General features: G+C 35.1%; 1 protein-coding gene across 1 annotated transcript in view; it reads right to left on the bottom strand.

The window, feature by feature from the left end:
• Nucleotides 1-21945, bottom strand: part of ARAP2 (ArfGAP with RhoGAP domain, ankyrin repeat and PH domain 2) — a 120285-nt gene extending 98340 nt beyond the window's left edge. Inside the window, exons 1-7 of the mRNA XM_027686640.1 lie at nucleotides 21793-21945; nucleotides 20704-20787; nucleotides 14952-15995; nucleotides 9588-9658; nucleotides 8665-8744; nucleotides 3404-3486; nucleotides 2257-2613 (exon numbers count right to left, since the gene is read on the bottom strand). Of these exons, the coding sequence (XP_027542441.1) occupies nucleotides 2257-2613; nucleotides 3404-3486; nucleotides 8665-8744; nucleotides 9588-9658; nucleotides 14952-15820 (1460 nt within the window). The 5' untranslated portion in view covers nucleotides 15821-15995; nucleotides 20704-20787; nucleotides 21793-21945. The remainder of the gene's footprint in view (nucleotides 1-2256; nucleotides 2614-3403; nucleotides 3487-8664; nucleotides 8745-9587; nucleotides 9659-14951; nucleotides 15996-20703; nucleotides 20788-21792) is intronic.
• Nucleotides 21946-22176: the final 231 nt, after the last annotated feature.

The raw sequence follows: 22176 nt of genomic DNA on the forward strand, positions 1-22176 counted from the left end.
ACCTAAGTACCACATACAGTGTGAGTAAACTGAATGGTTTTAAAATTTTTAGTGAGTTAACTAAAATAGAGAGGCTGTACTTTAATTGCATGATTTGTAGCAATTTAAGGAAACAGTCTATATTCTTTTTCCTGAGGAAACACAAACCGCCATATGTAAATTGGAGTCCTATAAAAAGAACGGGAGGTGTAGAACAGAAAGATTCAGTTGGTGGGAACTGAAATAAAATATGATGATGCTTTGATAGTTAGAAAAAATTACTTGTTTTTTTCCTTTTCTTTTTTTTTTTAATTCTTCAGATATTTGAAAAGTGGTATTGTGAGAAAGAGAAACAAAAATGTATCATTCATTGAACCGCATGTGAGATAAAGACCTTGAAATGTAGCCAAAGAATATCACTGGATCAAGGCTACTGACCCCACAACTGTTCTACTCAGTAGTAACCAGTATTAATTTTGGGGTTAATGCACTGTTTTTCAAATAATATATTTTCACATATCACTTTATTAAAGCCTTCAAAGTTTGTTCACAACTCTATTCCTTCAAACAGTGCAAGACAAGGCAACTGGAATCAAGAACTATACTTTTATCACTCAAAAAGCTAACTGCCAAAAGTGTTGCTAAAAAAAAAAAAAAGAAATTCCTGTAAGTGAAACAAAACAAAATGTACAACTAACTGCAGCTCTCCAAGAAGTCAGCACATTACAATTCTGAAAAAAAAAAATTAAAAATGCATATTATATGGGGAAAAAGTCTTTTGACTCTGTGTATAATTATTCTTTGATTCTTTAGCAAAAGTAAACAATGAAAATCCATAAATTTAAATGAAACCTTTAAAGCAATTTAAAAAAGAAAGAAAATAGGTTTGAGCACATTGAAATCCCATGACGGTAAAACAGGTTTATTAAACTAGGTTTATTCCTTCTTATTATTCACCTTCAACAATGTATCCATGCAAAACCAAAATTTAAAAAAAACAACCTTGTCAAATTAGAATCTCAGAAAAGAACAAGAAAAAAATGGAAATTGCTATACAGCAGAGCTGCTTTAAGTGGGTTCAGACCATCCTGTATTCTAAAATAATTTAATTCAATAAATTTCTCACTAAACTGAAAAAAATAATAGCTACACTACTTGCTAAGCAGCGACAATTATTATAGCCACAAACAATGAAAGGAAAGGCCAAACAGTTTAATACCATTCAGTGTAGCTAAATACACAGTCCTTAGAATAACGAATGCAGATGTACTAAGGCTTGAATAGAAGTACAGTAGACGTATCACAGCCCTAACAAGTACAACAGCTTTAATTTCTAGATGCTAAGTAGTAGTGAAGATCAGAAACAGACTAAAAAAGTAAAATTGTGCCACTTTCAACAGAAAAAGGAATTCAGAAGTCATAAGAACAAATGGGGAGAAGTGCAAAGTATAATTTAAAATTACTAGTCTATTCAAATTACTACTGAGGAAGTTAGAAGAATTTCATCAGAGTATTTATGAAGGGAAGATTTGATAATGGAGCATTCTATAGCGAAAACCAATTTAATAATAGCTGGAAATTAAAATGGGTTAAAATAAAAAAATGAAAAAACTCATAACAGAAATTAAACATAAGATTTGTTGTTGCTGTTGTCTAACCTCCATATGTGGCAAAGAGTATTCACTTTCTATTGTGTTCCCCTCTCCTCTTCATTATTTGAAATCTTAAAACAAGACTTGGGCTCCGATTCCTCCCATCTAAGTTTAGGCACATCAGTAAACTAAACTAGGAGTCAATTCACCCCAGACGCATTTCTAAACTCAAAGCTCAACTTATACACACAATTCTGAAAGCAACAGGATCTCCAGTCACGCTAATTATTAAGTTATAATCCACAGTCAAATTAGTAAAGTAGTATTCCAGAATCGGGGTTAGTTTTCACTTACTTTGTAGCCCAGAGAAAACCCAGCAACTCAGCAAAAATGTAATGATTAGAAATACTGGTACAAATTCATTCTGTATTTTTCCGCTAGAGTTCATGAGTAGTGAGCAACATTTTTAATAAAATATTTTTCTTGAGTGCACTCATAAATAAACTTCAGGATAGGTAACACTAATAAAAACTTTTGAATTCAGCAGAGTCCAGTGCTCTTTCAACAAAAACAATTCCCCTTCTCCTTGCACCATAAATATTAAGCAGTGACCAAATACAAACTTAACATCTCTCGTGCAAACAGACATTGTCACGATTATACAGTAATCACTGCAAATACTTACCCTTGAGGGGATAACTTATCCAGCCATCCCGCTTTAACCTTCTTCACTGACGGTCCATAAAAACAAGCATACGGTGTTATTGATTCATTTCCAATCAAATTCTGATCTCCACTAAATTGTGAAAAATTCATCTGTTTACTGACCAAGTGATCAGAATCTCTACCTTGTATCTTACTACAAGAAGCTGAGTGTGTTTTGGCTTTGTTTTTCTTTTTCTTTAAAGGCAAAGAATGTTGTTCCACAACAGAATATACAGATTCACTTTCAGATTCTTCTGGTCCCAATGATTGGTTTTCCTGAGACAAGGGTTCATTTTTAGCAAATTCCTTTGTCTTCTCTTCCTGATTATTAAAGTAACTGGAAAGGAAAAGCACATTTTAATCCTAAAATGTATTACTACAATGCACAAATACATAAAATTAGTAATTAGAACAAATATTGGTAAGACATATTATAATTATGTATAAACTTGTATAATCACTGTGATAACCACAGACATGCTAAACACAACCTGCCTTTTAACTATGACCATACTGAATCCTACTTTTGCCATTCAACAGGAATGGTAGCAATATAACACTCCTTTAGAAGCCTGAACAGAAATTTAAAATTCATTCTCCTTCCTGAGAAAACTAGCTTTGCTCATTTGAATACTTTGGGAGGACTTGCAGTATCACCTCTCTCTTCCAGCTCCCAGCTCAACAAAAGCCTGGTGCAGACTGGATAATTAAGGAGCACATTAGCTCCCATTTCATCAAACCAGTGGCCACTGCCTCATGACAGGAGAGGAGAATGGGTATTAGTTTTGTGTTTGCCTTTTTTTTTTCAGTGAGGAGATAGATTATGAGAGTACTGAGACATGGTTAGCTGGGAGACATACAAAAATAGAACTTGTGCCTTCCTCATTTCGATGGGGAAAACAAGGACACTTTCAAAATCCATAAAGTATTCTGAAACCTGGTTTAGACAGTCTCAGAACAGCCACAGAGCCTAACTTTGCCTTCTCTAGGATGTGGTTAAAGGCTCAAATAGGAGAAAAAATATATAGTCATGGTTGTGCCTTCAGAATTAGAGAGCTACTTGTGACATCAGTAAATAACTCCTTCCTCTTTACACTTTGAGTTTCTCTGTAACTCTTATTTAATACCATAGATTCTTGGAAGGATGTTCTTCATTCATTCCTAGATCCAGTTTATTTTCACAAGCCAGGAAATCATTTCCACCAAGTTCCTAGAAAAGAAACATATTGTTACCAACTTTTGTACGGAAGTAGTGATGTTTAAATTACTTTAGATATAAATCACACACAAACAACAGCCTAACTAGCAAAGCTACTCTTTCTCATATTTTTAAATATGCATTTGAAAGCTTATTTTTAAAAAAGTATTCTAAGAAATTTTATTTTCAACATTTTCATTTTAAATAATAATACTCATATAAAACATCTGAGCATAATCCAAAATACCCGATACAAACAAATCAGATAAAGAAATCCAGCATGCAGAAGTATCAGTGCTCTGATTTTTCTCAAGGTACCACTGATGCCCAGGTTTCAGTGGATCAGATTTTCTTCCTAGTAGCTGGTACTGTGGTTTGGATTTAGTATGAGAATAATGTTGATAACACAGATGTTTTAGTTGTTGGCAGGTAGTGCTTGATCTAAGTCCAGGACTTTTCAGTGTCATGTGCTCTGCTAGCAAGGAGATGAACAAGAAGCTGGGAAGGAGCATGGCCAGGACAGCTAAGCCAAACTGGCCAAAGGGATATTCCATGCCATAGAAGATCATGCTCAGTATATAAACTAGGCAGGGTGGGAAGAGGGAGGTTGTTGGCCGGGAGCTGCCGATCGCTGCTCGGGAATGGACTGGGCACCAGTCAGCAGGTAGTGAGCAATTATATCATGCATTCCTTGTGGGTTTTGGTTTTCATTTCTCTTTCTCTCTCCTTTCCATTATACTTATTAACACCATTAGTATTATTATACTTTACTTTGTTTCAGTTATTAAACCATTCTTATTTTCAGTAGGGTAGGAGAGAGCAAGCAGCTGTGTTCTAGTTGCCAGCTGGGGTTAAACCATGAAAACTGAATATTTTTTAAGCTCAAGAGCCACTTGTTACATGTAAGTTAAGCACCATTTATGATTTGCCACTGTTAGCCTATCTTTCATATCAATACTTCTAGGAATTAAACATACAGCCTTCATAGTATGCTAAGGATAAAATAATGGCAAATTCAAAATCATAAAGTAACACCAAACTCAGCAATACAGAATATATTTTGCATTTTTTTTTTCTAAGATCTTCTTCCTAAAAGGGTCATTTATTAACTTTTGTTTAGAAATCTTTATCACAAATTGCTTGCAGTTTACAAAATGTTAAGGTTAACACCACTCATTTCACATTTCCTAAACTTGATCTGACAATCATATTATATTACTAAGCTTCTCAATATTCATCTTTCTTCCTTTAAAAAAAACTAAAATTAACATCTTTGTGCTTTCTGATGGAAGCATTTTGATTTACTCATTTGATCTTTGATGTGTATGTAACAAAGCTGAACGATGTCAGAAAAAAAGTGGATAAGCTTTCAAAGCATTGCCATTTGTTTTTTGAGCAGCAGCACCCAATCTTGTACTTGAGGACTGTACCTTGGCAACATGAAAAGGCAAGAATAAAAAAAGCAAATAGTCCAAATCAGAGGAAGTGTACACTGTAGCAAAAATGTAGAAATCACAGGCTGGTGCTAAGATAAACCTAGGTGAACTGTCTGCCTTCCTCTGCCAGCTAGATCCATTAAAATAATAAAAATCCACCAAAACCCAAACATCCTCACATCACAGTACTATGTTGCAGCATCAAGGGCTAGACAAACAAACAAGTAAACAAAAAACCACAAAAATACAACACAAACCTAAAGAACACAAAGCCAAAAAGCATCCATATACCTTGCAAATAAATTAAATAGAAAACTGAAAAGCAATCTGTCCACTGCTTATCAATTACTTGAATTGTCTGTAATCTCACCAAAGGAGGGGAAATGGAAGTGTCCCACTTCTACACAATAGTCAAGAGGCTAATATCATGACCCGTGAATGAAACATCTTCAGATGGTCAGTATCCTTTATCTTTGTTTCCTTACTAGGATGCATTCCCAAACCACACCCACTGAAGCTATGTGGTAGTACCTCTTCCTCCCTGTCATGAACCATTACAACAGTTTGATGGACTGTTTGTGCTCCCTCCCCAGTCTTCTGCACCTGGGCAAGTGAATTCAGGGAGCCAGACAACTTCCAAGCAATAACCAAGAAATGCATTTCTATTACCAGTAGATTTTAAAATGCAGAAGTCCACAAATGAAAACAGGTTGTGGGTAAAGGAAGTTCGATATGCCCACAGACATACCCAAGGATTTCCAATGTGCTATTTACAGAAATACCCTTCAAGATGAGACAAAATCCCCATCTCCCACCTCCTACAGATCTCTGAGGTATTATACAAAGGTAGTTACCAGCAGCATTTTCTCCTGCAGACACCTTTGTAGAGAGAAGTATTTCTTAAAAGATAGGTATATACATTACACAGAAACTATCTCTAAATACGTACTGTTCTTATGCATAGGAAGCACTCATTCTTAAGGAAGAAATCTGGCTTCTGGATCCCAGGCAGATGGAACTGCCTACTCAAAGGTCTGTATAAAAACCCTCTACTTTAGACCATGAAGTAATTCAGATACATTCAGCTTTTTCTAACAGGGAGTCTTGCTGATTTGAACAGCAAGACAGGAACCCTGAATGCTAAAAGATAGACTGCATGAAGGGTATCAAGTTTGAGCTTACATTAAATGAAGACTCAATGCCATTCAGGGCAGAGGCATCTTCCTTAAGAGATACTACCTTAGTGTTCCATTAAAGCTGATGTCACACAGTTCTCAGGTTGATTCTTGAATCATGGTTTGGCAATACAATTTTATAACAGGTCCATAAAGATAAATGTCTGCTTTTAAAATATCAAGGCTTCTTATGTTAAAGCAGTAAGATTTGCAATCTGGCCAGCCTTCCACAGTATCACAACGCTTAGGAACTCACACAATTTACTGAACTCAATATGCATGTTTAATTTAATCTGTCTACAGCAAGAAATAAAACCAATATTTCACTTTAGAGGCCTGAATTCATTAGAATTCAGTTTTCCTCTGAAGGAATTCTAATATACTTGACTCTTTTAGTTGGATACGACAATAAAACAGCCTTAAAACATTTGGATTTTTGTGTTATTTTTAAATCAATAGAAAAATCCCAGTTCCTTCTTCAGGTTGCCCTTTAGAGATTTCTTCTTCTACTTGCCTTTCTTCCTGAACCAAATCAAAGGCATATTTTCTTTATAACCTTAATTCCCTTGTTCTCTCATGCTCACTTACTTCCAATCTGTAGTGACTCATTACCTGTTTCTACAGGCATTCCCTTCATAAAAGCCTACAGAAGCCTTTACTTTATACCAATGAAACAGGAAGAAGGGTAATGGCCAACTTACAAGCCCTTAAAACAAATTTCAGTCAGCTCATGTGACTTAGCATGAAGCAGCAGCTACAAGCTCTAAAATGTCCGATATTTTACAGTGTTATCTAAATATTCTGATTTGTTCCTTGATACCTGTTGAAAAAAATATGAAAGTGAAATGCATCTCAGGATGTTCCTTTTACGGTTCTCCTTTATGACCTTTGTTTGCAATAAAGTTCTAACACAGCTAAATTTAGCTATGAAATTTCCAACAGGCCTGTGATAAACATCAAACTTAAGAAACTGTTCACATACATGAAAGTGATATTGAAACCCAAATCTTCAGATCAGGAAAAGTATGTTATAACATACTGCATTAATCATGATACTAGAACCAGCAGAAATAGTGATTAATTTCAGGCAGTTAATCCAGTTTAACAGCATGATATTTTTGTACTTGCTGCCTTTGTAAGATAAGAAAGAGTGCTGACAACCTTTCTGGGTATGCTTTTTCATAACCAACCATTTCAATTAAATGTTGCTAAGAAGTAACAAGAGAGCTAGGAAACTTTTTCTAGAAAATCATCTTATGCCATTGAACTAATTACAAAGAAGTTAAATTTTGAATTTTTAAAGACGTCGGCACAGACACCAATAACTGGCACAGACGAGACATTGCACGCAAGGAAAGAAAATGAACACTAAAAAAATCACTTCTGTGTACACATGGCAAAAACAAGAGGGAAAAAAAGGCATGACTTCATGTGTGTCTCCTTAAGAAGTCAACAAGAAAAAGCGCAGTATATTTCCAAAAGTACCTACCAAAAACAGAGTTCACTTTTATGCTTATAAAACCACTCCCACTAGAAGATGAAATTTATTTTTATTAACCAATTCTTAAAAAGCTAAAATTGGAGAAAAAAACCTCCAGGTATCCATTTGAATAGCTTTTATTTTAGTCAGGAGTTTACAATAGTTTAAAAAGTAAAACATTAGAGTGAAGACCAGGACAGAAGAATTTTCTGTTTTCTTTAACTCTGTGGTTTGAGATTGGCTGGAAGAAGTATAAGCAATCACAGAATCAACAATTTCTGGTCTGCATCCTGCTGAGACAGAAGCAGAAGCTGGAAATTCATGTCATTTGGCAGACACCTCACAAAGCTAATTTACCTCCCAGATCTCCACATGATTCTGAAGTCTGTCCATATGCCATCTGTGGCACTCACATCATCAATTACTGACCCCAACAAAAGTGTTCACTTCAGAGAATCCTAAAACAAAAGTGACTTTCTGGGTATACAGCTAGTTTAGAAGATGTACAAAAAATATTAGAAGTCCTGAGAATTTTCATATACAGGAATTGAAAAACAGTATGGCCAAAAGTGACCATTCGATCAGCTAAGCTATTGTGCAAGCTGCTTTCACAGGATACACACAAGTTTGTGTAGACATGCCCAGTCTTGATCTGCAATTACCAGACGGAGAGAAGTCACTTTTTCCCTTACTAGTAAATTCTAATGGTTATTCACCCCTTGACTTCAATTACAGAAAAAAAGTATTTCAATATACCACTGTACTTGCTTAAATATGGCAGCTCTGGACACGGGGGGGGGGGGGGGAAGTCTGTTATCTACCCTATGCTGGTTTTAATAAAAATAAAAAAAACTTCAACCAACACGCACACCACAGCTTCCTATTACTATTGAACAGTACAATCTGTATCTCAAGATTATGAAAAGTCATTAGACCTCAACTATTTACATTATAAACCCTTGCAGGTACCTAAAAAGACAGAAGTAGTACTGGAAACTAAAAAAGCCAAAAAATAAAAAAGAATTAAGGGCAATACAGGATATCTAACATGAAGATTAAAGTAAAGGTAGAGCATTTATATTCAGGCTTCTTAACTTACTTTAGTATCTTTAGGGTTGTCACAAATAAAGGTTTCCCCATACGGAGAGATGATGGCTGGCTTTTCTTCTGCGAAAATTTCTTAAAGCAAAAAAATAAATAAATACAGTCATATAGTGCAATGGTCTACTAAAGTAATAATAAAATCAACAAGGGACATATTTTTCAGCTTGTGATTTCTCTGTTCTTCATAGAAAAAATTCTGAAGAACAAGAAACAATTTCTCATTTCTAACTAAACTTCAGACACATTTTCACCACAGACACTACCACTATTACTATGTAATTTTAATATAACTTGCATACAGACATTTTCTTCTTTTCTACCCTGCATCAAGTTAAAATAAAAAAACCTTTAGTTTTCTAAGGACCAATAGCTCTGAAGTGTAATTTATTCTGACTTAAAAAACCACACACCAAAAATAAAGCTTTTGTGCACAATCTTCATTTTGTCATCAAGTATTGGCTTGAAATCAATATACATAGCTTCAAACAAGACGTATCTCTCAAATATGAAAGAAGCTTACAACTGACTGTGGAAGACTCATAAACTCTTCAGTAAAGTATTTATTACAATTAATTTTCTGGAGGTATGAGCATTAACAAACAAAGCAGCACTATTCAGGAACAGGCTACTAATATCTTTCAAGAAACTCAAACCACCAATCTAAAAAAGTATAATAAAATAAATAAGGTTTAAAGTCAGGATTTTCTAATTTTTATTTTATTTGTTCACAATTAAAAACTAAGCAAAAATGCAGAAGTGGTTAAATACCCTGTTATTACATAAATCACTTCTTCCATACCTTTGAGATGCCCAATATTTCTTAAAATATGCAAGTCAATACTCATTTTAAACAGTTTCTGGTCCAAGGTTACTTTTTCCTTAATATTCAAGATGTAAATATTACCGTCCTGTACTCACTGTTTTGTGGAAGTTGCCTCCCAGTGCAAGAAATATTTACAAGGTCCATATTTCTTCTTCTCTGAAGGGAACTTGAACAAAACAGAACACAAAATGAAAACATTAAGTGAAATGACCCAGAAATTAACCACCTCATGCAGTTAAATGATTAAAATTATATACAAACATAAAATTAATAGATTTTAAGACTTGGAAAAATTCATCTTAAAAGACACACAACAATTTGTTTTCCTCCCTTTACAACACTGTATGCTTCTTCGATCCTAGCACACATCCGGAGTTTGGGGTTCTGTTTTGTTCTGAATTGTTCTTATGATACATTTAGATTGCTGGGAAGAATGAAGATCCCACACTTTCCCCCAGTCCTTTACCTACTCTTCTCCTTCCCATTGATTACCAACAACTGTATTGATAGAAGGATTTACTCTGAAAATCTAATTTAACATTAAACTCAGTGTGAGCCTGGGCATGGGAATCCAGACAAAACATGCTCTCAACCACTGGAAAAAAACGGCTGAAAAGTTCTGATTTCCTAACATGAATTATTTTCCCACAAAGTTTTAAAACCACTGTTGTGCTGGCCCCCAGTACTTCAGTAGTTTCATGTATAGTGGCATATTATTATTAAGGTTTCAGGCTAAGACAGTAGCTTTATAATCAGAACACAGGAACAAATATGTGTGAATTAGAACATTTCTATCCCCCCTTTACTACTCTAGCAGTCTGTATTAGAGCTCTTTTCAGTCAAGCTCTGAATTCCCCCATTAACATAATTAGTAATTTTCCACCTTAATTTCATTTTCTCTGCTTAAAATGGTAAAAGTTCTCATGTATTCTTACAGAATATTATGTGGTTGATAAATGCCATACAAGAACCTTACAAATTTTGTCTATCAGTTTGTAGGTCCTCCATCATTCAAAATAAAAGATAAGTGTTTTACTAAAAATACCAATTTCCTAACTGTTGTTTCCCCACTTAAGCTATTGAGAAGTTTTATTATTTTAATATTAGCTACATTTAAAACTTTGGAACTACTGTCCCTTGAAGTCCAAGTAGAATTACTCCCTACTAAAAGATGATGTTTCTTTGTAACAGAAGGCAGACATTCATGAACTTAATTTTTAGTCCATGCCTAAATCTGCCTCAAAGAATTCATTAGACTGGATTCAAGACAGAAGCCACACTTTACAAGGTCACTTGACATTTCAAATGTTATCCAGGTTATATAAATTAAGTTCCTTAGTGATATTTTGTAAAATCCTGGTTTCAGAAAACACAGAATGACTTTGGCCAGCTACAGTGTATCATTGCCTAGTTCCTATATAGTTGTTTTGTCTCCTGAGTTATAATTACAAAAAAAAACAAAAAATACACAGCAAATACTTTAAAAGTCTGTGTTTCTTCATACATTTTACTAAAATTGATGAGGTTACATATTTTGAAGCTCCATTAGCAAACTAACCTCCTGAGTTTGTACTAACCTAATTTTAAAGAACTCGGTATGCTTACAAAAAACTCAACCTAACTTATTTCAACACAGATCATTTGTTAGGTTGCTTTTTTAAAAGGGTAATAGCAGTATTAAACTAAATTAAGAGTTACCGATAAACAGCTTTGACTTGTAGAGCTTTTAAAATTATGGTTTTCTGCCTTATGTAAAACAGTCAGTCATTTGCTTAGTTTCAGGGTGGATGGATAAATTCAACAGGAAATGAAAAACAACAAAATCAGCTTTAAAAAAAAACCAAAAAGCACCATTTTTTTAAAATCGATATACTTTTCAGGATTAGCGTATTCTTTCTTGATCATGTACCTACATGTACGTATGCATGGCAAAAAACCTGTTAATAAGCTAACTATAGTCTTTTTTTTTTCCAGCAATCAAAAATAAAACCTTTCTGTCATTTCTGGAAAGCAAATTTCTAACTTATGTTAAGTAAAAACTATCTCAAGGTATAAAATAAATGAAACTAGTTTACTTCGAATAACTGCTTGAAAGATTATGCATAACAAAAAACCTACAGTACAAGCTATAAAATGATAATAATTTATCAATGCTCAATCTATTCAGCTAGCTAGTTATTGTACAAATGGAATACCTAGATTAAAAGACAGAAAAATACTGGAGACTTTTTTCATGAGCAAAAAAACATTAAAAAAAATATCTTATATGAATACCAATCTCTGACTTTCCTTAACCATTTCAAAAATTTAATACCTCTTCTCTTGAATTTTCTCAATTCAAAAATTGAATACCTCAATCAAAGAAGATTGATGACATTCTTTCTTTTGCTCTTTAATGGAAGATTAGTGCGAGCAGTCTAAGAGTGCCAATCACAAAGTGTGCCAATTTTTCAATGATATAATAATAATTTCAATTATTATTCAATCATCACTTTGTTACAACTGTGGAGACTAATGCTCACAATTTTAATATATTAAGAGGTACCGGATGCAGCTTAGGCTACACACACTTCTCTACCACCCCTTATTACGCACAAACAGGATGAAAGAGTGTAATGAGGCAGTGACCGGCCTTGCCACAGGCCAAGAGGCTGGAAAGCTAAAACGTCACACGGAGCTGGTTTATTCAATATACTCTTGTCATCTTGTAAATAAAGAGAGGGAAAGAGGTCAGTGCAAGCAGTCAGTGCTTCAAAGTCTTTACTGGCATTCATCTGCTTAGTGTTTTAAATGAAAGAAGCTTTTCTTTTCAAACACATTCAAGACATGTTTTCTTTTCTATCCATCTCAAGACCTAACCCTCCCATAATGCAAACACATCAAAATTGTTCTAGCATGCTGTGCTAAAGTTTTGGGGTTCATAGACTGCTTGCAGAAGTAAATTAATGGTGATGCTTGACCATAGGAATAGAGAGGGAGCAGCTTCTCTTCTAAAAAATTTATTTTTTATGACAGAACACAGTAGAGATACACAGCAGCACCAGCTTGGACACCTCATTAGCAATCTTGACCACTTGTATGTTAAGAAATGGAGTCTAAAGAATATCAGTACCAAGCAAGAAGTCTCAATCACAGGATCTGCCAACTGTAGAAAATGAATGATGCCTGCTCAGGCCAACCTCCATTATCTATTTTACTTATTTATATTTTCCCCTAAAAACGCAGCATGTTGTCCAGAATTACTTTTATGCTATCTGTTCTTATTTATCTTAAAAAAGAATCAGAGCAATCCCAATACCAAACAACACACGTAACAAAGTTGGGAGATATGAAAAAATCTAAAAGAATATAGAGTTCATCAGTCTGAAATTTTATCTTTGTAGCATTCTGTATAAAAACCAGGTCTGCCATGTTATAAATCTGCTTCAGCTTAATAACTAAAAATAACTTAATAACTAAAAATTAATAACTAATATCCATGAACAACTAGAAGGAAATGCTTTCTCTGCCTCTGTGGAATAGCCGTCATTCAATGTAATAAGGATGAAACCAGCATCTGTCAGTAAGGTCAGTTGAGAATCTTTGTCTATGAAATTCTGTAAGGCAGGCATGACCTTTCCTGAGGTTAAAGATGCCTGCAAGCTGCCATTTTGAAGTTCTGTATTAGTTCTCTGCCTCTAAAAAAGGTTGCCAGCAAGGCTATCAAGAATGTTTCTGCGAAGTTTAAGTTCTGCTGTGAAGTTCTTGTTTAGCCTTGATCTTTCTCAGACAGACTGTTCCTTCAGCATTTCCATATTCCTTTTCTTTATTGGAGCACAAAGACAAAAAAAATAAGCTGGACCACACAAATCAAAATGGTGGGTAATGAATTTAGTGACCCTGTCACATATCAATCACTAATAGACTGGGATTTGGAGGATTTACTTCAATAGTGGAAAGATTACAAATATAGCATATTCTCTCTACTGGATGATTGTTTCTCAAAAGACATTAAGAATACTCATTTAGTAGCCAGTTATTATTATTGCCTTTAAGGTTGTCTCAGTATGAATAGCTTTATTAAATGAAATAGGGATAATCACTCTACAAAAGTTAACATAAATCTACTCCTCACCAAAAGACACGTATACTTAAGTTTCAGTAAGACACTGATTAAACATTTTTTAAGAATCTTTGCCTCTCCACCTGCTTAAAGTATTGTATTACAACATTTAATTTCGACTTCTTTCAGTAACCTAAAAGAAACTTATAAATGCTGGGAAACCCCTGCATTTAGAGCATGTATAAACTCGGTGTTTCTAACTGCTGAGATATGCAGACGAAAAAGCCAAGATAAATACAAAACATTCTCAGACATGCCCCTTCCAGGTATAGCTAGTGGTTAAAAAAAAATATATTAACTAAAAAAAATGCAATCTAATAATTTGCATATGACTACACCACGAAATCTTTGCATACGCCTTTCACCGGAAGTCTTTTTTTGCACATTTTTCTTCTGTTTAATGATGATTATGAAACATGACAAGTAAAAGCTTTTGTTAATAGATCCAAAAATATTAAAAATTAATCTGTGGAGAGATAGTCTTTGCTTACAGCCTGTAATATTGTGATTGACTGCATATTCAGTGCCTATTAACATTCAAACAATATTACTTTATTAAGATATGTCTGAAATTAAGTTCTAACATCAGATATTTTCCTCTACATTCCATCATATTTTTGCTACAAAAACTAATGCTTATTCAAGATAATAAGTTCTGCTCAGTAATATGTGGATTCAAGTTATGAACTCAACCATTTGAAGGAAGAAAAATACACAGTCATACCACTTGAATATTTCAAAAGAAACTCAAACTTCAAAGATTCCATAAACTCTGAAAATCTTCCAAATCTATCCTCTTTTTTCTACTTTTTCCATTGCTCTTCCCCCCTGCTGGAATGCTTCAGAAATATTTTTATGGCACAAATATCATTAAAAGCTAGGGTTTTGTTGTTAGAAGAACATCAGCAAAGGCCAACGCTTAATATAAGAAAATGGTTGCATTCATTTAACAATAAATGACAATCAGTTTAGAAATTATCCTAAGAACCATCTTGAAGAAAGTACTTATGTTTTACACAGTTGTTTTTAACAACAGTTATATATAAAGCAATAAAGATCTCTTTCTTTGATAACATGTAGACATGGAGATATTTGGGGAGGTTATAAGGACATACTGTTCTAAAATTCCCCTTTATGCTCTCATTTTTGCTTTTAACTTGCATTGAAGTTTAATCATCCTTCAATTAATTTGGCAACAATTATACCAGATCCAGTGTATTTACAGCACATTTTAAAAAAATCTACCACAAAAAAAAAAAAAAAAAAACAAAAAAACAAAAACCAAACCCTGTAAGAAATCCTACACTGTAATTTCTACAAGGATTGTGATTCCTCATTAGTAATAAACAGTAATTACCTTGATGAAGCTTGAACTTTACTTGATTCAGGAATTTCTGGTACAGGTCGATGCCTTAAGATAAAAGACCGGCTTGCTCTTGGAAATACCTTCATGCAGTTTATTGTACAGGAATCATATAAGTCATTGTCTATCATTTCTCCTTTAAACTTATAGAATGGAGAATCTGGCTTACTATCAAATAAATCACTCTCATCTGCAAATCTCAGATGCTGGTTTTCCTTGTATTTTGTCTCACATGAATGAGCAAATGAAGAAGGAGGATCACTAAATACCAAACAGCCAGTCAAGTCCTCATCAGTTTGGTATGCAGCAGCTTCTTTCAGTGATGCATCTGGCCGAGAATTAATTTCAATACTTCCAGTTTGACTGACAGCTTTTAGTATGCTGTCTGAATTCTGGTATAAATGAGAAAGATCCAGATTTGCAAAGCTATCATCATTTGCCTCCATTAAATTTTGCTCCGCAAGGTCGAACTTCTCCTTTTTAATGTAAGCTTTATTAGTAAGTTGTTCTGACAGTGTTGCAGGTATCAAGCCAGTCCCATCTACACCTGAATTGCTCACTGGAGACTCCTGATCCGAGGACGAATATTGCTTCTCTTCTAAACCTTTCAACTCTTTGAATTTTAGATTTTCACAGAAAAGAGAATTTCCTTGAATTTTTGAAAGACTGTTGTCTAATTGCTTAAGAATTCTTCTGCGATGCCCTGTAGGCAACACTCCCATTTGCTGAAGCACACTGTTATTTATTCCCACGCAATCTGTCACAATGTTATAGCCATTTTCTTTAAAGTTAGGAATATACTGTCCAAGGTTAATGTTGACCAAAAATTCTTCAATATCAGTGTCATTGCCTGTGGATGACATGACTTCATATCGAATATTGCCCTACATAGTCATGTACAAATAGTGTCAGGATGTGCGCATATTCACCAGCGAGAAAGCTCTCTTAAATTTGATGACAGCCAGCCAGCAGAGAATATCAGTTTCTTCAAGACACCTCTTCAAGTTTCTTCAGTTCAAAATTATTTTGTTTTAAACACTGCAAACATATGGAAAATGCAATTAAAAAAAAAATTCTCACCTGAACTTCACAATTATCTTGAATAAAATTCTGAAAGGCCCCCCCATCTTTTTTACAGTAATATTTTAAAATTATTTGTGTACAAAAATTTCAACAAAACAGCATACACTTTCCATCCTTTTATCTTAGCCTATACAAAGAGAATAGCAAAATCAGTCTTAATGCAGCACAAGTAATACAGACTTAAAATATACATTTCTTAAAACCTACATAGTTGAACATTAAGATGAACAGTTAAGAGATGAAATGCTTATCTACACACACACTCTTATTACGCAGTATTTGGACATCAGGGAGAGAAAAAGTTATCCTAGACCAGAACTGGAACTTAAAGCTTTCTTGTTTCCATGCTAGCACCAATTAACTACAAAATAGGGCTTCTACTCCCTTATCTTCTGAACCTCAGGCTCCTTTTAACAAGGAAACAAGACTTTCAATGGAACAAAGGAAAAATGACTGGCTAGAGCATTCTACGTGAACTGTGCATTGAAGCCCTCTTCAACTGAGAATCCAACTGAACAAGTACTATAATCAATAAAATGGTTTACAACAGTAGATCAGGTCCTTCAAACAAACTGTCATGCCAGAAAACTGGAAACAGGTAACTACAAGCTTCTCAATTCTGTCAAGGAAGCAGTTTTCCCTTAGCAGAAAGAGTAGAAGAGGCATGACTCTATAGGAAAGTTCTGGCCTCCACACGAGAGACATTTGTTATCTCAAATGCCCATGATAGTTTTTCCTTAGTATTTTTCAACTCAGGTCTTATACTTTCCAGATATCATCTATCTGAGTTACTCTTTCTTTCAGGGCCATATCTAAATTCACAACTCACAAAATCCAGACACTACTGTTCTGAAGGTGTTTGAGACAGCCTGAAATCATATCTCTTCAAAGAAGGTTTAATATCAGCAGCAGTCAACAGGTTTTTTCACCTCTCTGTATAAAGAGTATTTTGGCTTTAGGGAAATCTGCTGACTGTAGCAGCTGTCCTGGCATGCAGGTACTAGCCTTAAGCAGCTTGGAAAAGAAAGAAGAGCTTCAGTAGAACAGTGTTAAGACTTAAGTAGCAATTAGAAGGAGAAAAACTCTTATGCCCAGAATTTATCCATGGTAGTAGGCATTGGTAGCTTATTCTTCAAAGTATTTGCTGACAAAAAGCACACTACTAATGACCTAGAATTGAAGCTTAAAAAGTTGCCCAAGTTTTTACTGTATCAATTCCTCAATAAACTCCTCAATAAAGGATAAAAACTCTTCCTGTGATATTCCTCCAATGTCTTTTGAATATATAAGTTGTTATTCAGAAATGTACTCGTAAATAAATCTTTATACCCCTCCTCATTCCCTAAAGCCACATACAAGTAAATATAAAATTAAAATAATGTACTGAATGAAGCACAACTGTTATCACTGCTACTGGTGATTGTACTTTATTATGATTATTAAATAAATTGTTAAATAACTACCTCAATCAACTACCTCAACTACCTCAGTCTTCTCTTCCAAAATTTCCTAAATATCTTTATTACTCCCACACTTTTTCAAAAAGTGGTAATCGAAACCAAGGGAAAGACTAAACTCTTCATACTTACACCATATACATATATATGTGACAGAATAATAAAAAGGAGATGAACAAACCTACATTTTTCTGAAATCAACACAGCACACTTACTATAAGTGTTCCATTATTTAAAAGAAGCCATTGGATTCTTACTAGCCTCTTTAACTTCATTTGTGTGGAAATATTTTTATCAGCCTTTATCACTACCTACAAGTTTGAGAAGTGACTTATTATCTTGAATATTAAATTGGTGCAATTAAAACTTTTTAGAGAGAGAGCTCTATAGATCAATCAGATACCAACTTCTCAAGAGAGATTAAGTTTATTATGGAGTTAACCCTCACTATAAGATTTCAAAGTCATTTAAATTCAAAAAGCCTTGGATTGAGCTAAACTGATTAACAATCAATTTTCAGATTTACCTTTGTCCTTTCCCAACCTGCATGCTTATCTAAACTCTCATCATTCCTTTAAAAATTTCAGACATCAGCATTTCCTCAAACTTTTCATATAAGCATCTAGCCATAAAGGATATAATTCAACAGTATGGCCTCCACCCATCTCTAAACCCTGGAAAATACAAATATAAATACCTAGTGTCTTAAGAAGTTGAATATATATTCTGAAATTCTGAGTACAAAATGAAACAATAATTAGCACAGAAATTACTAAGTGGGAAAAAAGTATCAGACAGGCACTTTTGGGGCCAGAAAATAGTCTTTCATGTACCCACTAATTAAAACAAAGAAACAAACAAACAAAAACCAAACAAAAAACCCCCATACATATTCAAATATATAAAACCCCTACAGTGTTAGCACATCAGTCTAAGAGTTTTAAAGTTGCAGTTGCAGCTGGTTATCTCAGCCATTTCCACCTTCCTTGACAGTTCTGGGTTTCACGGTAGCATTTGGCTATTTTTTCCCTAAGGTGTTAGTGTTTATTTTCAGATAGCATAATTCGTTCAATCCCTCCACCTTTCGCAGTAACAAAAAATACACTTAGGAAATTAGCTTTAGCTATATGTTTATAAATACATATGTCTTTTATGTAAACATATATATTTATACCCACACACTCTCTTCAGTATTTTAATACAGTTTTTACTACATGCAATAGTTTTGCCTACACCTCATTCCAGAACACCTCCACTGTTGCTGCTTCAGGAACTCAAACAGTCATGTATTATCAGCTGTCTGGGTTCTAACCCATCTCTGTATAAACCACGTAACAATGCAAAAGATTACGTAGCACAGAACAAACTTTGTTTCCAAATCTGCAAGAATGATTACTTTTTACAGTGTATTTTATGAGCAAAACATGTAACAGTCTGAGGAAGGAAGGAATGGCTTCCTGACAAGACATTTTGACCACAAAATTCTAACACTGCTAGAAGAAGAAGCTCAAGCCACTTTCTGTTTCTTTAGTAGTCTATGGCAGAAGTTGCCAATGCATCCATTATACAGACATGCTATAGATCTGGCCTGGCTATACAGCTGGTTAAATACCAGTAAGTTCACAGTCACATATTATTTTGTGGGTCTGAGCAAAGGGTATACTGACAACTGATTTGGTTTGACTACTCACACAAAGATTAAAGTAACAAACAGCTAAACAAATCTATACATCCTAGTGAATATATTGCAGACTAATAGATGAATTCTGAATTGTTTCTTACAGTGTTTTATTCTTACTAAAGAAGTATACAGAAAAGCAGAACTCAAGGACCACCCTATTCAATAAACTAATCTATTTTGATGTGATTAATATAAATTTTAAAAATAATTTAATCTCCTCCTTAGTTTTAATTGCAAAATAAGTCATAATAAATCCTAAAGAATGTTTGTAAAGCATTAGACATGGAGTGCATATATATGACATATGCACATTTATATGAATACATGCATTCTCTTTCACATCCATATTTGTACCATTATGAGTTTAAGTAAAGACCATTAGCACATATGGTTGCATATATCTTGTAAAACAAAACTTCTCTTACGAGCAAGGCAAAATAGATTTTTCCTACGTAGAAATATACATTAAAAAACAAAAAACAAAACCAAAAAGAAAACAAAAAATGAACAAAAAAGAAACACAAACAAATGAAAAACAAAAAGACCAACCAACCAAGGTGAATTTGGTCTTGCTTAAATAAAATTGATTCTTACTGTAGTATCATACTCTCCTATATAGGGTAACCAAGACAAAAGTCGCCATTCCCAACATAGTTACTAAAAATGGGAAAAAGCTACAGTGGTTATACAGAAATCAAACTTCTTGGAAGACACTTGACCATTCAATTTTATCAAAATAAGGATAAATATCTAAATTGCTATGTGGAAAAAAAAACAATAAAAGGGAAACCATCCAAGGTTTTTTCCTAAGAAAATATGTTTTTGCAGGGGATGAACTGCAATATGTGTTGCACATCTCAAGCCTTCTATGGGATCATCCAACTTTCTTTCATAGAAGATGATGTTTCTCACACTTCTTTACAAACTGATTTTCAACTTCTTCCTTTTCCCATCTTACGGAAGAGACTTAGACAAGAGTGTCAAGAAAACTCAGAGTAGCCTAACAGTTCTTTTGTTTTACTAAAACTGACAGCTAAACAGCATCAAAGAAAAAAGGGTAACTATAACTCTCAGGACCCTTCCCTCACATGGAGGATAAGTACCTGCATCTAGCATTCTGAAAAGCTATGTCAGCTGATTTAACAATTCTCCCATTCTATGATTTTCAAGTTGAAAACCTTCAAGACAACACTGACTGGAAGATAGATAAATCTTTGTTGAAGCAAGCAAGCAATCCAAATTTTAATAATGAAATGTGTGGACAGTAGCTTATAGCTGAATACAGAAATACTCAAGTGAAACTTTTTTTTCCTTTTTTAGTATTAATACAGATAAAACCTGAAGAAAGTGTCAAACCTTTAAAAGTACATGGCAAGATAATCACACTTTAAGCAATCAGTTCAACAAACATAAGCAAGTTCAGGCTTGCTCCCAGCTTCTGCTAAACCACATACTAGATTAAGTTCCTAATAAGCAGGCAAAAAAACCCAACCAAAGCAAAATAAAACTGTACAACAGGACTTACCATGGAGCAGAATGAAATCTGCAAGTAGTGAATTTCATCTTCCCATTGTAATTGACTCCATAAAAACTGACAAGATTATCAGGCCTAGAAAACATTGTAGATTAAACATCTTTCCCAAAACTTACAGAATACAATCAGCATATTGACTGCATGCAAAAAAAAAAAAAAAAAGCCAAAAAAAACCCAGAAAAACAAAACAAACAAAAACCCCCCAACCAAACAAAAACAAATGCAAACACGTCTCTCGAAAACCTTTTTAAAGTGATTACTTAATGAATTAACATGGGTCAAGTCAGAGCAACATACTCATGGAAACGATTACAATAGAACCGTTCCGTTTATTAATACAAGGAAGTTACTAAGTTATTTACAAAATAACTTTAATCACACCCTCTGTCAAAATGCTTCTTTGGCTTTTTTTAAGTTTAGAACACTTCTCTTCCAGAGAAAGTTAAGCCACCTTTGCTATCGCGAAGTCAAACCTCATACTGCAAGAAATTCCAGTGGAACAACTTGCAGAGTCGCTGGAGTAAGGAACTGCGTGAACTGTATGAATAAGCAAGCTAAAGGCGGAATTGGAACTGAGGCAAGTTGCTGTGGCAACACTAGGGTGCTGTAGCCTTCACTATGTCTTTTCGATCCAGGACATCCTACTGGTTCTTTGACTTTCTTAAAATTTCTGGTAAAATTTCCAGAAACATAATGGCAGCTAACCAAAGGATTGTTCACGTCTGACTTCACAAAAACAACTCATAGAGTAAACAAATACACAGTAATAATACACTGTTCTTTAGCAGGGCATTTACATACAAACCGTTAAAACAACTTGAGCCAGAAAAAAAACACAGAGCAACATATGCTTGTCTCCGACCTGCCTACCAGCTGCTTCTTGTCCGATCCCCAGTTCGGTATCTGTGGCTCATCTGAGACATGCCCCGTACCAAACCACTGCTTCGCCCTTGCGCTCGCCGGGAACTTCGCAGTGACTCTCCTGCCGCGGGACCGGCACCTCCAGCACCGCGCACAGCCGGGCCCGGGCAGACCCTGCCCAATACCCGCACACCCCGCGCCTCGCCGAGACCGGCTCACCTTTGGCAAAGACCAGCGGCGACGGCGAGAGGAGGAAGCGCAGGGCTTCAGATTCCTTTGGCTTTCCGTTCTCCCTCCGGCACCCTGGTCGTTCTCTATCTTTGCTAGCTTTCTCTTTCCTTCCTTCCTTCCTGCCTGCCTGGCTCCACACCCCACCCCCACGCCGATCCCCATCAGGCCGCGCCCGCGGCGCGGAGCTCCCTCCCTGACCTGCTCCTTCCCTCCCTCCCGCAGGAGGCGGCCGCACCTGGGCGCGCCGGGAGCGCTGCCGCCCCTCCGCGCCTGGGCCGCCGGGCTGGGGCTCAGGGCGTTCTGGCCGGGCAGCATATTTCTTGAGGAGGAGTCAGGAGGGAGCCCGCTGGCAGCCGCAGGCTTCGGCTCCGG

The sequence above is a fragment of the Neopelma chrysocephalum genome, unplaced genomic scaffold, assembly GCF_003984885.1.
Source record: "Neopelma chrysocephalum unplaced genomic scaffold, ASM398488v2 Primary Assembly neopelma1_71, whole genome shotgun sequence".
NCBI lineage: Eukaryota > Metazoa > Chordata > Aves > Passeriformes > Pipridae > Neopelma > Neopelma chrysocephalum.